The sequence below is a fragment of the Haliotis rubra genome, unplaced genomic scaffold (genome assembly GCF_003918875.1).
Source record: "Haliotis rubra isolate DU_JTF1 unplaced genomic scaffold, ASM391887v1 Scf506, whole genome shotgun sequence".
NCBI classification, from domain to species: domain Eukaryota; kingdom Metazoa; phylum Mollusca; class Gastropoda; order Lepetellida; family Haliotidae; genus Haliotis; species Haliotis rubra.
Window position 1 is genome coordinate 84457 of NW_025767198.1, and position 19554 is coordinate 104010.

Here is a 19554-nt window from a genome sequence, read left to right on the forward strand (position 1 = left end):
CACCAGCCTACCCAAATCAATCTGAGCCCATTGATCTCACCAATCAATACATGGTTCACAAGAGTGGGCCATTTCTTGCTATCGTAGAAGAAGTCAAGTCTAAATCAGTCGAATCGGGAGGAACCTTCTAGACATAATTCTGGGTTGCAGTTTCATGTGAACAACTTGCATCCACTAATTGATCTGTGTGTCAGTTTGTGTGTTGATGAGAGTCTAAACAAAATAGTGGGATGAGAAGTGGTAGCAATCTGTGTGTTTGATCTCCAAGGACTTCTCTGTGTGTTGGCAACTCGTATTGTAACACAGGAGTCCATGTGAGCTGTGTCTGAGTGCACTTGTTGTCTGTGCCATGTAACACTTACATCACAGCAAATATGGATAATCTAGATAGATGCTGTTTTGAAAAAAAATATTCAATGAACTTGACAAAAGACAAATAAATACGTACAATAAACTATAATTAACATTGATCCTGGCCTTCATCTGGGTGATATAGTTTGGCATGTTGGACTGAAACTTATAGTAGGTTAGCTGGACAAGCAAGAACAGCTACTAAACATAGATACATCTCATAAACAGTAGTGGTGAAACAAATATGAAAGTGTCAAATGTTCTGAATATTGCATATATTTCATTGTTGAAAATATTGTGAACTGAGTGTTTGCCTTGAGGTCTGTTCATGCATGACACAGTTTTGGTCTCTGGATTAGAATATGTATATCTCTGGATTATATACATTCACTCCTCCAGTCAGTCCTGCTATTTCCTGTAAACACATACCCACACTGTCTGATGGCTCTCGACACGTGGTCCTCACCACAGAGGCAGAGAACTAGCGATTTGAACAACAGAGTAACACTGGTTGCTGTATATGATGTGATGTATACCAGCACAGACAGTTTGGAGAAATGTTTACAGGTAGACACTTGTTGGCCAGACCCGGTGGGTCGTGAACACTGCAACATTTACACCTGATTTAGCCACACTCACACTATAGATTCCCTGACATTGTCCTCGTCTTCCACATTCATGTCTATCACAAATGAGACATTGTCATGGTCCTGTTCGCTGCTCACCTGTGCTAAAACTACCTGAGGTTCTTCTACATCGTGTAGATGACTGTTCAATTCCTGAGTATTTATATGTCTTTCAAAGTCATCATCATCAGGACATGGTGACATTTGTAAACTGTCCTGACTCGAATTTTCTGAGCTAGATGCAGTGATATATTCTGAGTCACTTCCAGAGAGAGGTGGTAGGGAATTATCCTCTGTATCTTTCAGTATGTCTACATCAAAGATCATGCTCTCAGTCCTCAAGCACTCAGTCTCTATCACAGTCTTGCAGTTGTCCAGGTTCATGGTCTCCAGCAGCTTGATGACATGCTGCTGCTGGAGCTTGTACTTCTCATGCAGACGCACCATCTGCAGAGACCCATAGTCACGCATCTTCAATAGCTGGTTGTTGTACATCTCCGGATCTGCTCAATCTGATGTGAGCTGTAGTTGCGCAGCCGCCCCACCTTTGTCGTGTAGTTGTCCCTGATTCGGACGACCTGGTGAGAGCAGCCCTGCCTCACCCGCTTCAACTGGGAGTTGTAGTTTTCACTCAGACGGTGGAACTGATTGTGATACTGGTCCCTGATGCGGTTCAGCTGGCCACTGTAGTTTTCACGTAATCTGGCAAATTGTGTTGTCTTGTAAAGATCCAAGTTTTCAAGGAGTTTTCTGATTGCTACCCTGCGACGTTTGTTGACTAGTCGTCGAGCTATTGCTCTGATGATTGAGTATATGATATTTAGTAGAAGAAAGGAAATAGCACATCCGGAACCCACAATAATACTTATGACTTTGACATTGAATAAGACACTGTAGTCAAGTCTCACCATGATTACATCTGAAGAGTTGTAGTTTGCATTCATCACTAAGCACTTATAAGGACCGTTGTCAAGGCGGAGGACATAGTCGATGTATAGTGAGCCGTCGTTGAGCAGGACGATCCTGTCCTTGAAGCTGCTGAGGCTGGCGTAGTAGCTTGAGCTGTTGTGCCAGTAGTGGGAGGCATGGTAGGAGCTGTTGAGCTGCATGTCCTCCTTGCTCAGCATGTGGGATATCACATCAGGGTGGAAGGCATGGTAGGTCAGGATCTTGTTGCGAGGAGTGGTCCATATCACCACACTGTCAGGGTCAGGCTCAAACTCACATGTGATGTGAGCAGAAGATCCAATTGCAAAGAATAAGATTTCTGTTGTATTGACCTGGGGAATTTCATTACACATTTCATGGAGATTTGTAGCTTTGGTAAGATGTATTTGTTTACCGTCTAAAAGACAGTGTAGGTCCCCACTGTAAACAGTAGAGTTCGTGGTGACGTATTTTGCTAACCAGGCCAAGCCACAGTTACACGTAAAGTGATTGCCATCTAGCTTCACTGTTTGCAGGTTGTGATTGTTATGGAATGTCAATAATGACAGGCTGGATAGGTTGTTGTAACTGAGATCAATTGATGCCAACTTAGGAAGGTGATCAAATAGGTGTGAATGCACCAGTGTTAGGCCTGGATTGTGACTAATATTGAGGTGTTTGAGTGATGGAAGACCGTGGAAAGCATCAAAGGCTACATTGGTCAGAGAAGGCATGCAACTGAGACTGAGCTCCTCCATCTTGTCAAGTCCCCGAAACACTGGAATGCTTATGTTGGGGAATTGGTTATCATCTAGGCTCAGATTCAGGAGCTTTTCGTTGGTACCATTGAAAGTTAGAATCACTTCTTGTAGTTTGTTGCCTTTGAAAGAAAGAGATGTGAGACTTGGCAGGCTGAAGTATGTGAGCGTATCAATAACAGTGAGTCTGTTGTGGCTTAGGTCAAGTACCTGAAGACTGCTGAGAGACAAGAAGGTGCTAGCCTCGATGTATGTAATCTTGTTGTGCTGAAGGTAAAGCTTCTCAAGAGTTTGCAGGCCAAAGAAGGAGAAAGTGAGTAGCTCTGGCAGGTCATTGTGGCTGAGATCCAGGAGCGAAGCTGCTCCAGGTATAGAAATGTGTTGTTCTCAATGCTGGCAATGTTATTGCTGCCTAAGTTCAGCTTGTCCACTGCCGTCAAGCCTGACAGCATGTCACTGTACAAGTCTGTTAAGTTGTTACTGGACAGATTCAATTCTTTCACAAGTCCTAAAGCTTCAAAGACATGTGGCTGGATGGTAGAAATTGCATTTTGACTTAGGTCAAGTATTTTTAAGTTGTAGAGGTTATCAAAGACACTGGTATTCAAAGACTGCTGTAAGTTTACGTCTGCCAAAGAGCTTTCTCCTAGCAACACAATTCTGTTGCCACTGAGGTTGAGAGATGAAAGTTCTTGGGGCAGATCTTTTGGCACTGCGGTAAGGTTTCCTTGAGCACATATGACCGAGGTGATGTTTGTAATATTTGCGTCTGTAGAGTTTTGGCACACACAGTGTAGTGGGCATGAGGCAGAGAGCTGCACCACAGTCCACAGGAGGGTGAGAGCTATGAGGACTCTCCTGAACACCCATGCTTCTACCTCCCCCATTCCTGGTCCACCACAGGCTGCTACTGCTGCTGCATGCTTGTCTCTCCACACATCACTGGCTGGGCTGTGGGCCTTGTAGCGGCTGAAAGTAAACATAGACAATCAGTTAATCATGTCGTCTATCAGTGATTTCTTCAGAAATGTCTGGTATATTGTATGAAAATACAGGATTTTCTGTGCTCAATTGTAAAATAGATTTACCTGAAACACCCAAATTGTGGATTTGAGTGTTATCATTTAAGTTGCTAAGCCCTCACATTAATTATCTGCTATGTCGTCACCTTCATCAGAATTCCCACCTACAGTATTTCCTGTGATTTTTGTGTGTCAGTTCTGATATTTGTAGGGGCGGTGGGGAAGCCTAGTGGTTAAAGTGTTCGCTCATCACGCTGAAGGCCCGGGTTCGATTCCCCACATGGGTACAATTTGTGAAGCCCATTTCTGGCGTCCCCTGCCGTGATATTGCTTGAATATTGCTAAAAACAGCGTAAAACCAAACTCAGTCAGTCAGTCAGTCAGTCTGATATTTGTAACCAGGCTTGCACATGTAGCATGATCTCAAGAGAAGTCTGCTTCAGCCTGTCGGCAGTGGTGGTTCCCCACTTGTTGCCATACATGGCATGAGGCTCACCACACTCAGTGTTCGCTCTACTGCCATATGCTGACACTGTTTTGCTGTAAGGTATTGTTCTCTGCACCAGATGCTGCTATGTGTATTTCATGTAGAAGTGGGTCACGTGTACACTGTTTCAGTATCTTACAATTAACCAAAGTATAATGTTACTAGTATTTGAATTGAGAAAACACAAGTGTAAGAGAAACATCTCCCAGAAGTAGAGAATATATTTTGTTTTTTAGCTTGTGACATGATAGGTTACAGTGTGTTTAACATTCCATAAAGATGATTGTGCATTGGCATTTTTACACAATGCTACACAACAGTATTCAAGCTATCTGTAAATAATAGAGTCTGGACCAGACAATCCAGCATCACTTGACAAAATTGGGATATGATGACCAACCAAGTCAGCAGGTCTGACAACCTACACCTGTTAGTTTCTGCTTACAAGTAGAAACTAGTGAACTGATGGCCGGCTAAGCTGTGGGAGCCTTATAGCAGTTTGGTCTTAATTAATTAATTTCTGTGTTGTATATGAGACAATTACACACGGTAATCTTAATCCCTGCATTTAAGACAATGCCAAGCAAAAACAAATTACCACTGAATAGGTAAATTATCTTTTCTAGTGATGTTTAATTGCAAATTTGACGTCTTTGCTGACAAAGTCGTCTTCTCTTGTTTGTTTGTTCATGTGATGCTATACAATGTCGTTTTCTTACCCCCTGGAAAAAAGTTTGACAAAAGTCAAGCCAACCCCTTCTACAGACTGCTTTTTTCTGTCCTCAAAATGGCTTATCTACGGTAGTATACCTTATGTGACATTTGGCATTATTGATTTACTGAACATAAAATTTAAATTGAAAGGCAAGTTTATGCACTCCTTCATCAATGATTGGTTGAACTATTCTGTTCATCAAGATCTGAGTATCAACTAACTCTCCTTCAAGGAGGATGGGGCAACCACATGTCGGCATGAAGATGGGTGAGCTGACGATATTTCACATTCAGCAATGTAATTGTTAATTCTGCATGGTAGTTTCATGAGTTGGGTTCTGCTGTGGACATTATTGCCTCGCTGCTAAATACTTATAAATCGACATTAATTGACTATGCAATTACTAAATAGGTCAGATGTTGAACACTGGCTACCAGGGGTGCTGGTCTTGCATGAGTGGCAGTGTTTTGTAGTGTATTGATTCTCAATGGGAAGACACGGTTATATAATGATGAATAAAACATTCACCACAGTTGTTTATGTCAGTCAAACAACATGGTGGTGATTGTAGCCTTCCTCAAGTCATTTAACATCCTTATCTATTTATGAATGCTGTTTTAACATTAGAAGGTTAACACTCAATAATAATTGATGAACAAACTCTGTAGGGCAAGTATAGAGGCATTACAGAATTCAGGGGTTGGACACATGTCAGGTTGGATAGTAGTTAGTCATATGTATGTGAATGTTTCCTGCTGTTTGAACATAGGTTATTTGTAAGAGTATGAAGCTTATAAGAGAGATTGATCCTGTTGCATACTTTTCCGTAAACATCTTTCAGGATATATCAGGATTAGGTGTAAGTTACAGTTGAGATGGTGGGTGCATGCAGCAAGCCTCCCACACAGTCCAGCATGTAGGACTGAGAAGGACTTCCCATATGTACCGGTGATACGCCAGCTCTCAGTAGGTTCACTCAGGATCCACCATTACACAGAGAGCAGGTCATTCTTACATAGGTCAGTGAGGGGATAAACAAGACTTTTGTAAGGCGCCTTATTCCAGCAAACGTTTAAATTGTTGTGTGTGTCAAATCTGGAAACAAACTCAACTGTGACCTTGGAGTGACGTTGGTTATCAAGTGACATTTTCTCCTGGTGGATCAATATTTCTGCCACACTTTCTTTCCATGTCCTTAAACGTGTAATACAAATGTGACAGTGGATAGAACAAATACAACTAATAACTAGCCTGCAATTGGCTTAAGTTATAAAATCGAGTCATTTATGCAAACTCTTTGAGTTTTTTCACTTTAAATTTGGAAATACTTTGAAAGAAATTGTCCCAGTTTTCTGTGTTAAAGTAGGTCAGATACAAATACTGTGACAGCTGAAGTGATTGATCCTACTCTGGGCGGCATGTTGTAATCTCAGCTGACCTCTGACCTGAACAAGCTCACAGATAAGACAGTGTGGCTGATTGTGGATGAAATGGTGTGCCCAGGTTCATACTTGGTATAAACATGCATGAATTAATTACAGATTTCACTGTGTGTGCACATGTTGGTCAGGGTATTGATCTCCACAGTGACGTTACTATGTGGTACTGTGAAACTGAAACACGTCCTCACATCTAGTTGTTCCTTCTGATAGTGAAAGTGTTGAATATGCTGGGAAGTAATTATATGGTGGTGTTGGTGAAGGAGGACAGGCCATGTTGAGGGGATATTGCCTGTTACAAGGTAGTGGGCATGAGAAGAGCCAGGACACACCAAGGCAGGCTGTGGAACCGGACAGGATATAGCACACGTGGATGTAAACTCATTGCACAAAAACAATTTCATAAGATGTTTTTCCTCACACCAATCACAAAACCCGAAATATATTTGGAAATATGATGTTCTCTGTGAAGTAGTATTCTGAGCCAGATTATCAGATAAATTATTTACAGCAGAACTAGCTCTGTGTGTTTCCTGTGTATTAGGAGTTGTATGTCCTTTTTCATTCATGAAACATCACAGGGCTGGAAAGAATCTCCCCAACATGTATCGTGATTAGCGTGGGAGTTACGATGTAAAAGCTCTATGCTTTACAGTTCTTTTACACCAGCTGGAACATTACAAGCATATTTCCCCATACACAGAGGTTACTGTTATCAACATTTGTAGAAATGTCAAAATAAGCCTTATCAGCTTCAAGATATGAGCGCTAATTAGCCCAAGTTAATATTAGAGACCACAGCTTGTCTTGGACAGGACCACAATCAGGAATACACGCTGGTGGTGGTGGAATCCAGGTGTGCAGGTTTGTGCGAGATTTTGGGTGAAACAAGTAGTCCCTGTTGGTTTTCACAAGTCACAGACTAACAGACCAGTTGTTGTGTTTATCCCTGATAATCTGTATAACAGACATGCTTGTTGTAGCACCACACCACAAATACAGCAATGGAAGTATAACATTAGCATAGTCGTGTTGTTGGTTGGAGTGTCTGCACACGTAGTTAAGCCTTATGGAGAATGTTGGGACTTGCTCACTCTGTAAATATAGCCAGCAAAAACTGGATTACAGACATGGGTTCCGTGGGAGATGTTTGACTAGAGTCTGCAGCAAACCTTGATCAGGATTTGTAACACTCTCCTTCATGCCATGATTGACAGCTGGTTTGACATTAGTTCATCAAATCCATAACAATATTGCATTTAGGCAGCTACATTGTTTACAGTGATGATGCAGGTCAGTAACATGAGGCCAGAGATATGAGATTTCCAGTTTGAGTGTGACAGAATGATGTGCTGGTGTTTAGTGAGACAGCAGGTGAAGCTTTGCATCCCCAGTAGTGAGCAGAGATGGCATCTCCATCAGTAGGGAGCTTGCAGCAGGGCTCTCAGTACTAAGGTAGAGGGGCACACACATTAGACATTGGCTCAGTGGTGAAGCTTTGCCTCCCCAGTAGTGAGCAGAGATGGGGTCTCCATCAGTAGGGAGCTTGCAGCAGGGATGCTCAGTACTAAGGGTCGGGGGCACACATTAGACATTGGCTCTCCCATTACCAGTCAGTGGCTGACACACTCTGAGGAGCTAGTTTGTTTTGTTACAAGATTATGTGAATATCACAGTCACTATTATTGTATGGTGACTGGCAAGATAACCCATCAGCTCATAGGACACAGTAAGATAGAGGCCCATTTTGGCACACATGATAGCATATTTTTTTTAAATTAGCCCAGGTTTTTAAAACTGCCATTAAAGTTATCATGTGTGTATGAATTTCAGTGGTTCGATGCTTACATCTTGCAAGTGTAATATAGAAAAGGGCCAGTATAATTTCAATTTTCTTGAACTTTGAAGTTTGTGTTTTCAATTAGACCAAAATATCAAATCCTTTTCTTTCAAAACAAACAATATGTTTTCCTCCAAAACGTCAGTAGGGAGCTTGCAGCAGGGCTCTCAGTACTAAGGTAGAGGGGCACACACATTAGACATTGGCTCAGGTGGTGAAGCTTTGCCTCCCCAGTAGTGAGTGAGCAGAGATGGCATCTCCATCAGTAGGGAGCTTGCGGCAGGGATCTCAGTACTAAGGTGAGGGGGCACACATTAGACATTGGCTCTCCATTACCAGTCAGTGGCTGACACACTCTGAGGGAGCTAAGTTTGTTTTGTTACAAGATTATGTGAATATCACAGTCACTATTATTGTATGGTGACTGGGTGTGTATGAATTTCAGTGGTTCGATGCTTACATCTTGCAAGTGTAATATAGAAAGAGGGCCAGTATAATTTCAATTTTTCTTGAACTTTGAAGTTTGTGTTTTCAATTAGACCAAAATATCAAATCCTTTTCTTTCAAAACAAACAATATGTTTTCCTCCAAAAACGTCAGTAGGGGCTTGCAGCAGGGCTCTCAGTACTAAGGTAGAGGGGCACACACATTAGACATTGGCTCAGTGGTGAAGCTTTGCCTTCCCAGTAGTGGACAGAGATGACATCTCCATCAGTAGGACGCTTGCAGCAGGGCTCTCAGTACTAAGGTAGGGGGGCACACACATTAGACATTAGCTCTCCCTTTACCAGTCAGTGGCTGACACACTCTGAGGAGCTAGTTTGTTTTGTTACAAGATTATGTGAATATCACAGTCACTATTATTGTATGGTGACTGGCAAGATAACCCATCAGCTCATAGGACACAGTAAGATAGAGGCCCATTTTGGCACACATGATAGCATATTTTTTTTAAATTAGCCCAGTTTTTAAAACTGCCATTAAAGTTATCATGTGTGTATGAATTTCAGTGGTTCGATGCTTACATCTTGCAAGTGTAATATAGAAAAAGGGCCAGTATAATTTAAATTTTCTTGAACTTTGAAGTTTGTGTTTTCAATTAGACCAAAATATCAAATCCTTTTCTTTCAAAACAAACAATATGTTTTCCTCCAAAAACGTTGACTGTTTCCTGCTGCTTAGCTTGTGATGTTCTCTTCCACCAGTAGCAGGCCCCCCAGTCTTCTGGTCACACACACACATTGCCACGGGCACTCCAATCAGCTACCCATTAGGCAATAGATTTCATCACTGGAGATAGCAAATTGTCAAATCAAACGTCAAAAATAGGATCTGTAATGTATGGCTATATTAAGAGGTGAATCCGTGGTTATTGTGTTCCATCAGAGAGGGCATCAGATTGAGAGCTAGCCTCAGGTTTACTTCCATCATGTAAAGTGGATAACAATCTAATTGGAATGAAACCTGTACATGTTTAGACGTTTGAGAAGTGAGGGATAGTTTGTTGATGGAGAGTACAGTATCATGAGTACAGTACAGGCAGTTACAGTTCACTCGTGTATTCAGTGAACGGAACTCATTATTAGTGTACTGAATATTAATCAATTTCATTTGAAATGGAGTAATTTTCCTTAAATTTGGGGTTTATTATCAAAGTGAGGTATGCAAAATGTAACATATCCAAGCCAGGCAGAATGATAGTCAAGATCCTTATATGATGGGGTCATTGTGATGATGAATAAACTAGGTATATATCTGTTATATTAATTATACATCACTGCCCACTCGGTACTGTATTCGTTACTCATTATCAAATATTCATGATAGGTATCATATTTGCCTCATAGTAAATTGCTGCAGCCCTAGATTGATCAGCCAGTCCGTGACGCTGCTGGCTACACAGAAGCTATCACTCCCAGAGAATGATATAGCCATGTCTCAGTAGCGGCTAACACACCTGCCATTGATCACACACAGGTTGCTAATTCCACTTACTGTACAGGGCTACTATTCACCCAGCTATTGATGCAAGCATTGTACAGAACAATTTAGTAGAACAACACCTGTTCACAGCAGCAGGAGTCACTAAAAATCAACTTGAAGTAAGCATTATGGTCAAACTTAAATGAGTTACACATTACTTCCACTACATTTGAATAATCCTTAATTCTAATACAAGTTATTGCCAGCTCAGGCAGCTAGATGTAGTAATGGGTTATGCTTAGGTTCTCTTCACCTGCTGTAGATGTGTCCACAGCTTCTATTTACCGTTTGTTTCGCATTAGCATTCAAAGACATTACCTGGCAGGTGAGAGCTGTCTCCACACAGGGTCCTCACATGTTACTGCAGGACAGAGGCCGAGATATGTTGGCAGTGATGCTTGCCTATCTGGCCTCATTAACCACGTGCTATCAAGGAGATGCCTTTATCTGGGGTTAAACAATTGTTTGCTATGTAACTGCAAAATCAAAATGCACGGTGTTTATTGTGTCAGAGTGATGTATCAATATCATGGAGATATGTCAGTTTCCTTGTGGAGTTTCATGACCATTTGTTCACTGAGAAAGAAACAAATATAATCTGTGTATGAAATCATGTGAAAGTGTTGTTTACGAACAACAGACTCCTATCTTGAGCACGACCTGATTACGTGTTAAAGTACTTTTGACTGACAGTACCCTTGAACTTATCTTTGACAATGTTGTGACACACACACAAAAAATTCTAATATCTGATAAAACACAGTCAAGAGGGGTTTTCTTTCAGCTAGTAAGATTAGGTTATTATGAGAATAAACAAATTCCAAATACTGGAAAATATTGACTATTAGGATTCATGTGTGAGTTGTGGACACGGAAATGTTCCAAGTTTGCTGATGATGTTTTCAGCAGCTGTACGCCATGGATACCCAGACAGGCTGGCTCATTGTTTCATCTTATGTCTTTGTTATGGCTGAGTGACCATACTACCTACCACTGGTGTGTTTCACCTTTACATAATTAACAGCTTTGCTTTCTACGGTTCCCCCATCCACCCTAACAATGTATGGAAGTCTAGCCCATTAGGGTTATAACATTTATGATGGTCAGTGATGTTTGGGAGGGATAGCTAATTATTGATTCCATGCCAGTTACACACTAAGCAAGGTCATTAGAAAGGTAAGTTAATTACTGTGAGTGGTAATGCTATTTGTGTGCTGAGATAGTGCCCCCACCAGTGCAGTCCCCCCATCTTTGCGGAAGGTACAGGAGTTGTAGCGGCATGTAGGAATACAGAGAGTGCAGTTAGTACAACCAGTAATTTCCGCTTGTGTCTGATTAGTGAAGGTATTTTACACACTCATACGAATCAGTGTTGGAGGCTGGATATTGAATACTGGACAATGGCCAAGGGAGGGGAGGGCTAGCAAGGGGACTTCCAGATCTGACCCACTTCAGTTTGCATTGAACACCATGGATACATGAAAGATGTGGCATCATGCTGGTCTGGTTCTACAATGTCTTGATTCTTATACCTAGACATAGACATGATGCCCATTAGACAGATAAGTTATGAAATATTATCCATTCAAAACAGAAACTAGCAATTGCTTTAATAAAGTGTGTACTGAAGAAGTATTGATTTTATTTAGCATTACATGGAGATTATGCTGGATACAGAGCAAAACCTAATTACAACCATCTGCTGCATGTGGCATTACACTCACATCTGTGGACATGGCGAATATGACCTGTTGGTTCAATATGTCAAGGTCATATGTAGGGTGTCTAATGTATGGGGATGTAGTACTGAGGTGAGGGGAGGTTGGGATGTAGTACTGGTGTGTGGGGATACAGTACTGGGAAGTTGGGATGTATTACTGGTGTGTAGGTAGGTGGGGATGTAGTACTGGTGTGCGGGGATGTTGGGATGCAATACTGGTGTGTAGGAAGGTGGGGATGTAGTACTGGTGTGTGGGGATGTTGGGATGTAGTACTGGTGTGTAGGAAGGTGGGGATGTAGTACTGGTGTGTTGGGATGTTGGGATGCAATACTGGTGAGTAGGAAGGTGGGGATACAGTACTGGGAATTTGGGATGCAGTACTGGGTGTGGGTAGGTGGGGATGCAGTACTGGGTGTGGGGATACAATACTTTGGTGTGGGGAGGTGGGGATGCAGTACTGGGTTGTGGGGAGGTGGGGACGCAGTACTGGGTTGTGGGGATGCAATACTGGGGTGTGGGGATGCAATACTGGTGTATGGGGAGGTGGGGATGCAATATTGGTGTGTGGGGATGCAGTACTGATGTGTGGATGCAATTCTCAGGTGTGGGGAGGTGTGGATGCAATACTGGTGTGTGGGGATGCAGTACTGATGTGTGGATGCAATTCTCAGATGTGGGGAGGTGTGGATGCAATACTGGTGTGTGGGGATGGAACACTTGGATGTGGGTAGGTGGGAGTGTGGATATTATATATATATCTTATGACTGAGGTTTTCATGCTATGAGTGATATTTGCCAGGTGCTGAAGTTGTGACAATGCCTGCCAATTAAATCCTCCTGACTATTTCTCAGTGAGAAGGGCAAGACAGGGAACTGATATACAGAATGAAGCCTACAGTCCACACAACATCTGTATCTACAGTCATCTGCAGGAAATACAGGCCTACCGAGGATGTTGTACACTGCCTGGTAACTTGTCAGGACCTGACTTTGTATGTGGCAGACAGAAATTGTGCGGATAGCTGTAGACACCTGTTATTAGGGCACTCCTGGTAAAGGAGACATTCACATAACTGTTGTGTTGATGACACCAGTTGATAGGGAGCTTGACATAAAGTGTTCTTGTCAGTTTGTCAAGTGTTACAAATACTGATATTATTATTCCTGTTGATTATTCATACTGTTGATGTAAGATGTATAAAGTAGTGAAATAGGTGTTTATCAGTAGGATCTGAAAAGTGTACCGAAATAGTCTGTCACACAATCCCTGAACCATGTTATTTTCAAATTTTCCTCAGGTTCTGAATCTCCCATAGTTACCAACATTTGACATTATGTGCTGAGAGGCAAATGTTCCGAACATATGGTAATTACCTTAAATTACCAACAGGATCTGAGGTCAGGTCACTCAACTGCCTGTGTGTGTTTTTCAAAGTAAATTTGGCTACGACCGACGCATAAAATGTCAAAATGGTTTGTGTCAATGATGTGAAACGATTTGATCCATTCTTCCATCATTGCACTGTACCCACTGTTTCTGTGAAAGTCAATGGACCTGACACTGTTGGAGGATCTACATGACTGAAGGGATGAAGGATGACCTAAGTTAATTTCTGTCAGGTATAGCTTTACTAGTGTTCTTCTCGCTCATGTCAGTGGGTATGTGTGTATGATCAGCAGCCTGCAAGGCACTCACTGGCACACATCAGATACGACACTAGATACTGTCAGTCACCACAATAGGCTTATCAGTTTACACAGTCTCCAGGTCAAACTAATACCAGTATCATCTTGTCCTGTTGTATGTTGTGGGTAAAAACTGGGTCTTGTATGATGGGTGTTGTATGATCTGGAAACTGGGTGTTGTAGGGTGGGTGTAAGAAACTGGGTGTTGTATGATCTGTATAAGAAACTGAGTGTTGTATGATGGGTGTAATAAACTGGGTGTTGTATGGTGGGTGTAAGAAACTGGGTGTTGTATGGTGGGTGTAATAAACTGGGTGTTGTAGGGTGGGTGTAAGAAACTGGGTGTTGTATGGTGGGTGTAATAAACTGGGTGTTGTAGGGTGGGTGTAAGAAACTGAGTGTTGTATGATGGGTGTAAGAAACTGGGTGTTGTAGGGTGGGTGTAAGAAACTGGGTGTTGTATGGTGGGTGTAATAAACTGGGTGTTGTAGGGTGGGTGTAAGAAACTGGGTGTTGTATGGTGGGTGTAAGAAACTGAGTGTTGTATGATGGGTGTAATAAACTGGGTGTTGTAGGGTGGGTGTAAGAAACTGGGTGTTGTATGGTGGGTGTAAGAAACTGGGTGTGGGTGGGTAAGAAACTGGGTGTTGTATGGTGGGTGTAAGAAACTGGGTGTTGTATGGTGGGTGTAAGAAACTGGGTGTTGTATGATGGGTGTAAGAAACTGGGTGTTGTATGGTGGGTGTTAGAAACAGCTAATATGCTTTGTAAGAACATGTGCTGTGTGGAAGAGGCAGGCTGTCAATTGGTTGTGTTTTGTCCTAATGCAAAGGTATTAATGAGATCATAGGACCCAGTGACATTTAGTCCTGTGTTCAGACACTGTCACAAAGCCACACCCCCGACATGAGGGCTACAATATTATTACATTAACTGAATCTAGTTCAGTACATTGACGACATATCTGCAAATCAACTTGGTAAAGGGGCATCATTGACGTACATCAACTTGTTGACCCAAAGACAAGAGCCAGCAGCAACCCTGCAAGCTGATAGAGCCATTTTGACCACTGTACCACAAATGGTACCCAAGGTACGAAACCATGTATCAAGAACTACGTATAGTGAGTATCTTGTCAGACTATGGAGCTCAAACTCTGGATCTGTGTTATGGTGCCATTGGAGTGATGAACATTCATCAGTATGACATGAACACAAACCTAGTAACAAGTTGGTCCATCATCATGTGTTAATCATATATTGTGATGGTAAAGGAGGGTAACTCTGAGCGATATTTGAGTGTCACTATGTGGGGAGCTACACCACACCGTCAGACCTGGGGCCACTGTTTCATGCCAGATTTCTCCCTGGGGATATGCCATCAGCATGTGCAAGTGACTTACACAGGCAGTGATTAGCCCATCAGACTTAAACATGGGGTACTGAGAGTCACAAACACTGAGTGGTGGTGATGATAGCAGTGTTTTTGTACCTCAGCAAGCAAAGTATTGTGGGTCAAAGTCACAGAGAAAGTCACTCAGCTGCATAGCTCTGTGTACTGGTGAGCTGCTCATTTGAAGTTGACAGCTATATTTGAGGTCACCTAAAGTGTAGTCACGTGCCAGATAAAATATGTATTGTCAGTCCCTGTTGTGTCAACTCTCTTGTCAGTAGCTCCAGGATGTCAACAGATTTATGAAACAGAATTGTGAGACAAAATTAGACATGCCTGCTGATACCATGTTTGGGGGTTGTTTTTTTTGTAACTTGATACAAAGAAGAATACCCTGAAAATCTTTTTTAGATCACGAAATGACCAGATGTCTCATTACTGTTTTATAATTTTCTAAAAATATAATATTTAGAGTTTGTTGAGCTATGACCATTCATCACTGACAAGGGGAACATGCTCCAACTTCATATGTGGCTGTACAAGTAACATGCTTGTCACACTATTACAAGAAATAGTAAGTGATAAACAGTTAATTCCTGATATTCAAGTTTGAAGCTAAAGCTGAGGCCATTGATGTAATTCTTTCCAAGGTGACTTGAGCTACACAGCAATGATAAAGAGAGAACAGCATGTGTATCAAAGAAAGCAACAAAATATTGCTTATATTGTTAGTAGTTGCTGTTGTCACAGTAACCAACAAAGTATTACTTATACATGTTATTGTCGCTATTGTCACAGTAACCAACAAAGTATTACTTATACATGTTATTGTCGCTATTGTCACAGTAACCAACAAAGTATTACTTATACATGTTATTGTCGCTATTGTCACAGTAACCAACAAAGTATTACTTGCACATGTTATTGTCGCTATTGTCACAGTAACCAACAAAGTATTACTTGCACATGTTATTGTCGCTATTGTCACAGTAACCAACAAAGTATTACATGTTATTTGCAGTATTATGTTATTGTTATTGTCGCTATTGTCACAGTAACCAACAAAGTATTACTTAACCAACAAAGTATTACTTGCACATGTTATTGTCGCTATTGTCACAGTAACCAACAAAGTATTACTTGCACATGTTATTGTTGCTATTGTCACAGTAACCAACAAAGTATTACTTGCAGATGTTATTGTTGCTATTGTCACAGTAACCAACAAAGATTACATATACTTGTTATTGTCTCTATTGTCCAGTAACCAACAAAGTATGACTTACATTTATTGTCTCTTATTCAGATAAACCAAGACTGACACAGTCTACATTGATTGCATAACTAAGAATTCAAATTGTTTGTAGAATTACCATAGTTACAAATCATGACATTCAAAATCTTTACTGCTTCAGGTATTTATCTAGCAAAGTTTGGAAAATAGGGTCATTTTATTCAAGGCTTAAGTCATATTCTTGTAAAGGGAAAAATTAGAACCCCTTTGGTCCTTGTATCTGGTCCTGTTATCACATCTACAAAGACTTAGCAATAGTAGTTATATGACTGGTTCCAACTTCCACACCCAGTTTGTAACTGGACTGACATAGGCTGCAGACTCAGGCAGATGTTAGCCGCCCAGCATGGCTTGATAAATCCCATGTATTTCATTCCAGATGTGAGTATTGAACTTGGCCTTTGAGGAAGTCTCTAGGTTTAGCTGATATAAACAAGGTTGTGTAACCGGACCCATGTTTTCCTGACTGGGGTCTAGGGTGCATGGTGCAGGGGTTTTGCTCTGTTTTAGGCAATGTTCCCACTTGAATATGTGGTACAGATGAAGTTTTATGTGAAATGGTATTGGTAACATTAAAGTCAGTGTTAAATTTAGTGAGTAATTAACAAATTAATGCAAGTCTCCAAGATATGTACCAGGTCAAGAGATTAGTTTGTCTATGGAAGCACAACTTTAGGAAGACATCCTGAATCAACTTTATGTATGTTTTTATACTAAGAAACTGACTTCTTGTTACCGAGTTGTAACAGGAAACTTGAGTAGGTATTCCAATTTTTCTTGCAAACATTCGGACACATGAAGGAAATTATTGCCTCAGTGTTGCTTGTTGTTCCAATGTAGCGGTTATCCAGCCCACCTGACACAGTAAGTCAGGTGGTGCCTGCATATTACAAGAATATGACTCATAACAACAAAAGCATGGTGGTGTAGAGATCAGCACTAACACAGTATTCAGAAATGTTCGGTGTAGTGCCTAGAACACAAAACAGCATGAGCAGACGGCTGGCTGTACAGTTAGATCACAAAGTAAAAGCCCAACCAACATTCCCCATCACTTACCCACAGACTCTGGAGGACCTTGGAGGCCCACATTGTCTTCTCTTCACCCAACACAAGAAATTCCGTCCAAATTTTAATTGTGGCTGTGCATTTGTAATGAGAGAAGGAATGAGCAAGTACAGGCAGTGATGCTCCTGGCTGCTCAAACCTATTGATTCTGGTAGTGTGCTTGCTTGGGCATCTCCACTGCCTGTGTGGGGGTGGCAGCTAGCAAGCTCAGTCTGGATGCAGTTTAAGAGGGAGAGGTTAGTCCATTATCAGTACTCTCCCTGTTATACCGTGAGGGGAAATGAATGCATCCTGTTAACTTGGTTTCTAGGTTTATTGTTCTCGGGCAAAGTAAGAACATTTGTTATAAATCAGTGCTAGTGTAAATACATTCTTTTTTTCAACTTAATTTTGTGTCATGAATCCTAGAAACCCAATTACATTTCTAAAATAACTGTAACAAAAAATTAATCATTTGGAATAAATGTTTATCCTTTGTATGATTTCTCATTGTGATACAATGTAATCAATCAATGAAACTGATGTAAATTCCTAACAAAAGATACAACTTACTTTTTTCATGATCTCATATGGTTACCTGGCAACAACTATCAGCACCAAAAAGACTTGTGAATTGTTGCAAACTTATTTATTCTCATTCATAAAATTATTATGCTGCATCCAACGCCCTTCAGTGGTAATTGTAACTGTTTATTGAAATTCTGTGATTCACTGTTGCAACTACAGCGGGAAGTTTTGATTGAATAATTTGTTATTATGTTGTTAGTGTTAACTGAGTTCTACCTCCCTGTTCATGTTATCCAGTTTTGATAAGATGGAGCGGGTATATGCTGACTACAACTATGTGTTTGTACATGGCCCCTGGGGCACAAACAGTCCAGTAATGGTGAATCAATAAAACGACTGCATGCAGCATTATTACCAATTGATCCTGTCATGGAATTGCTGTCGCTACTTTGTCTACATTATGCCTTCGATCACAGGATAAGCAGTACAGACATGACAGCACAGTAACACGCACCTTGGCAGGTTATTACTGGCCAACAGAGGAAATGTTGGCAGTGTTGGTGCATAGCAGTGTGTATTCTGGGGGTGTGGGTTCACATACACACAGGGTGTAGGGCTATAGAGAACACAGCAGTGTGTATTCTGGGGGTGTGGGTTCACATACACACATGGTGTAGGGCTATAGAGAACACAGCAGTGTGTATACTGGGAGTGTGGGTTCACATACACACAGGGTGTAGGGCTATAGAGAACACAGCAGTGTGTATACTGGGGTGTGGGTTCACATACACACGGGGTGTAGGGCTCTAGAGAACACAGCAGTGTGTATACTGGGAGTGTGGGTTCACATACACACAGGGTGTAGGGCTATAGAGAACACAGCAGTGTGTATGCTGGGGGTGTGGGTTCACATACACACAGGGTGTAGGGCTATAGAGAACACAGGAGTGTGTATACTGGGGGTGTGGGTTCACATACACACGGGATGTAGGGGCTCTAGAGAACACAGCAGTGTGTATACTGGGAGTGTGGGTTCACATACACACATGGTGTAGGGCTATAGAGAACACAGCAGTGTGTATGCTGGGGGTGTGGGTTCACATACACACGGGATGTAGGGCTCTAGAGAACACAGCAGTGTGTATACTGGGAGTGTGGGTTCACATACACACATGGTGTAGGGCTATAGAGAACACAGCAGTGTGTATGCTGGGGGTGTGGGTTCACATACACACAGGGTGTAGGGCTATAGAGAACACAGGAGTGTGTATACTGGGGGTGTGGGTTCACATACACACAGGGTGTATGACTATAGAGAACACAGCAGTGTGTATGCTGGGGGTGTGGGTTCACATACACACAGGGGTGTAGGGCTCTAGAGAACACAGCAGTGTGTATACTGGGGGTGTGGGTGGCAGCATTTGTGCAGTAGGTAACTGAACAGTGTAAAATCAGCTTTTCCCATTGCTTTTTACTGGGTGTGGAATTACTATGACACCATGAGATTGTCAGATTGTCAGATTTAGCTTGTCCAACTGTCTTCACTAAGACATAGACAATTCCACATGTGTGTCACTTTCAGTGCAGGAGTTCTTCCTACACAAAATCCTTCCAGATTGGAGTATTTCTCATCGTGGTTACACCCCAGAGCAATTGAAATGTCCCCAGGACTGCAAGCAAATGACAATGTCCTAATTTCTTAGAATTTACAAAAATAAGAATGTTTTATGTTCAGTTC

At 41.6% G+C, this 19554-nt stretch overlaps 3 protein-coding genes across 4 annotated transcripts in view; 1 reads left to right on the forward strand and 2 right to left on the reverse strand.

Annotated features, from left to right (window-relative positions):
* The window catches only part of LOC124292037 (putative oxidoreductase GLYR1 homolog), an 89560-nt gene that overhangs the window by 58037 nt on the left and 11969 nt on the right, over positions 1 to 19554 (forward strand).
* LOC124292038 (leucine-rich repeat-containing protein 4B-like) lies at positions 1303 to 2800 on the reverse strand. Its single transcript, XM_046729111.1, has one exon. The coding sequence runs from the start codon at positions 2660 to 2662 to the stop codon at positions 1451 to 1453; it is 1212 nt and encodes a 403-aa protein (XP_046585067.1). The 5' UTR covers positions 2663 to 2800; the 3' UTR covers positions 1303 to 1450.
* Positions 2732 to 17480, reverse strand: LOC124292040 (leucine-rich repeat and transmembrane domain-containing protein 1-like). 2 transcript variants are annotated; one of them, XM_046729112.1, is made up of 2 exons: positions 17301 to 17480; positions 2732 to 3631 (listed from the first exon to the last, which is right to left on the reverse strand). In XM_046729112.1, exon 2 carries the CDS (start codon positions 3547 to 3549, stop codon positions 2860 to 2862), a length of 690 nt encoding a protein of 229 aa, XP_046585068.1. In that variant the 5' UTR covers positions 3550 to 3631; positions 17301 to 17480; the 3' UTR covers positions 2732 to 2859. The 2 variants fall into 2 exon arrangements, with proteins under 2 accessions (XP_046585068.1, XP_046585069.1); XM_046729113.1 differs by lacking the exon at positions 17301 to 17480 and adding an exon at positions 10467 to 10547.

Excerpts from the sequence above, each read along its gene's own strand:
- LOC124292038 (XM_046729111.1), bottom strand. The coding sequence starts at position 2,662 with ATGGAGGAGCTCAGTCTCAGTTGCATGCCTTCTCTGACCAATGTAGCC.
- LOC124292040 (XM_046729112.1), bottom strand. The coding sequence starts at position 3,549 with ATGGGGGAGGTAGAAGCATGGGTGTTCAGGAGAGTCCTCATAGCTCTC.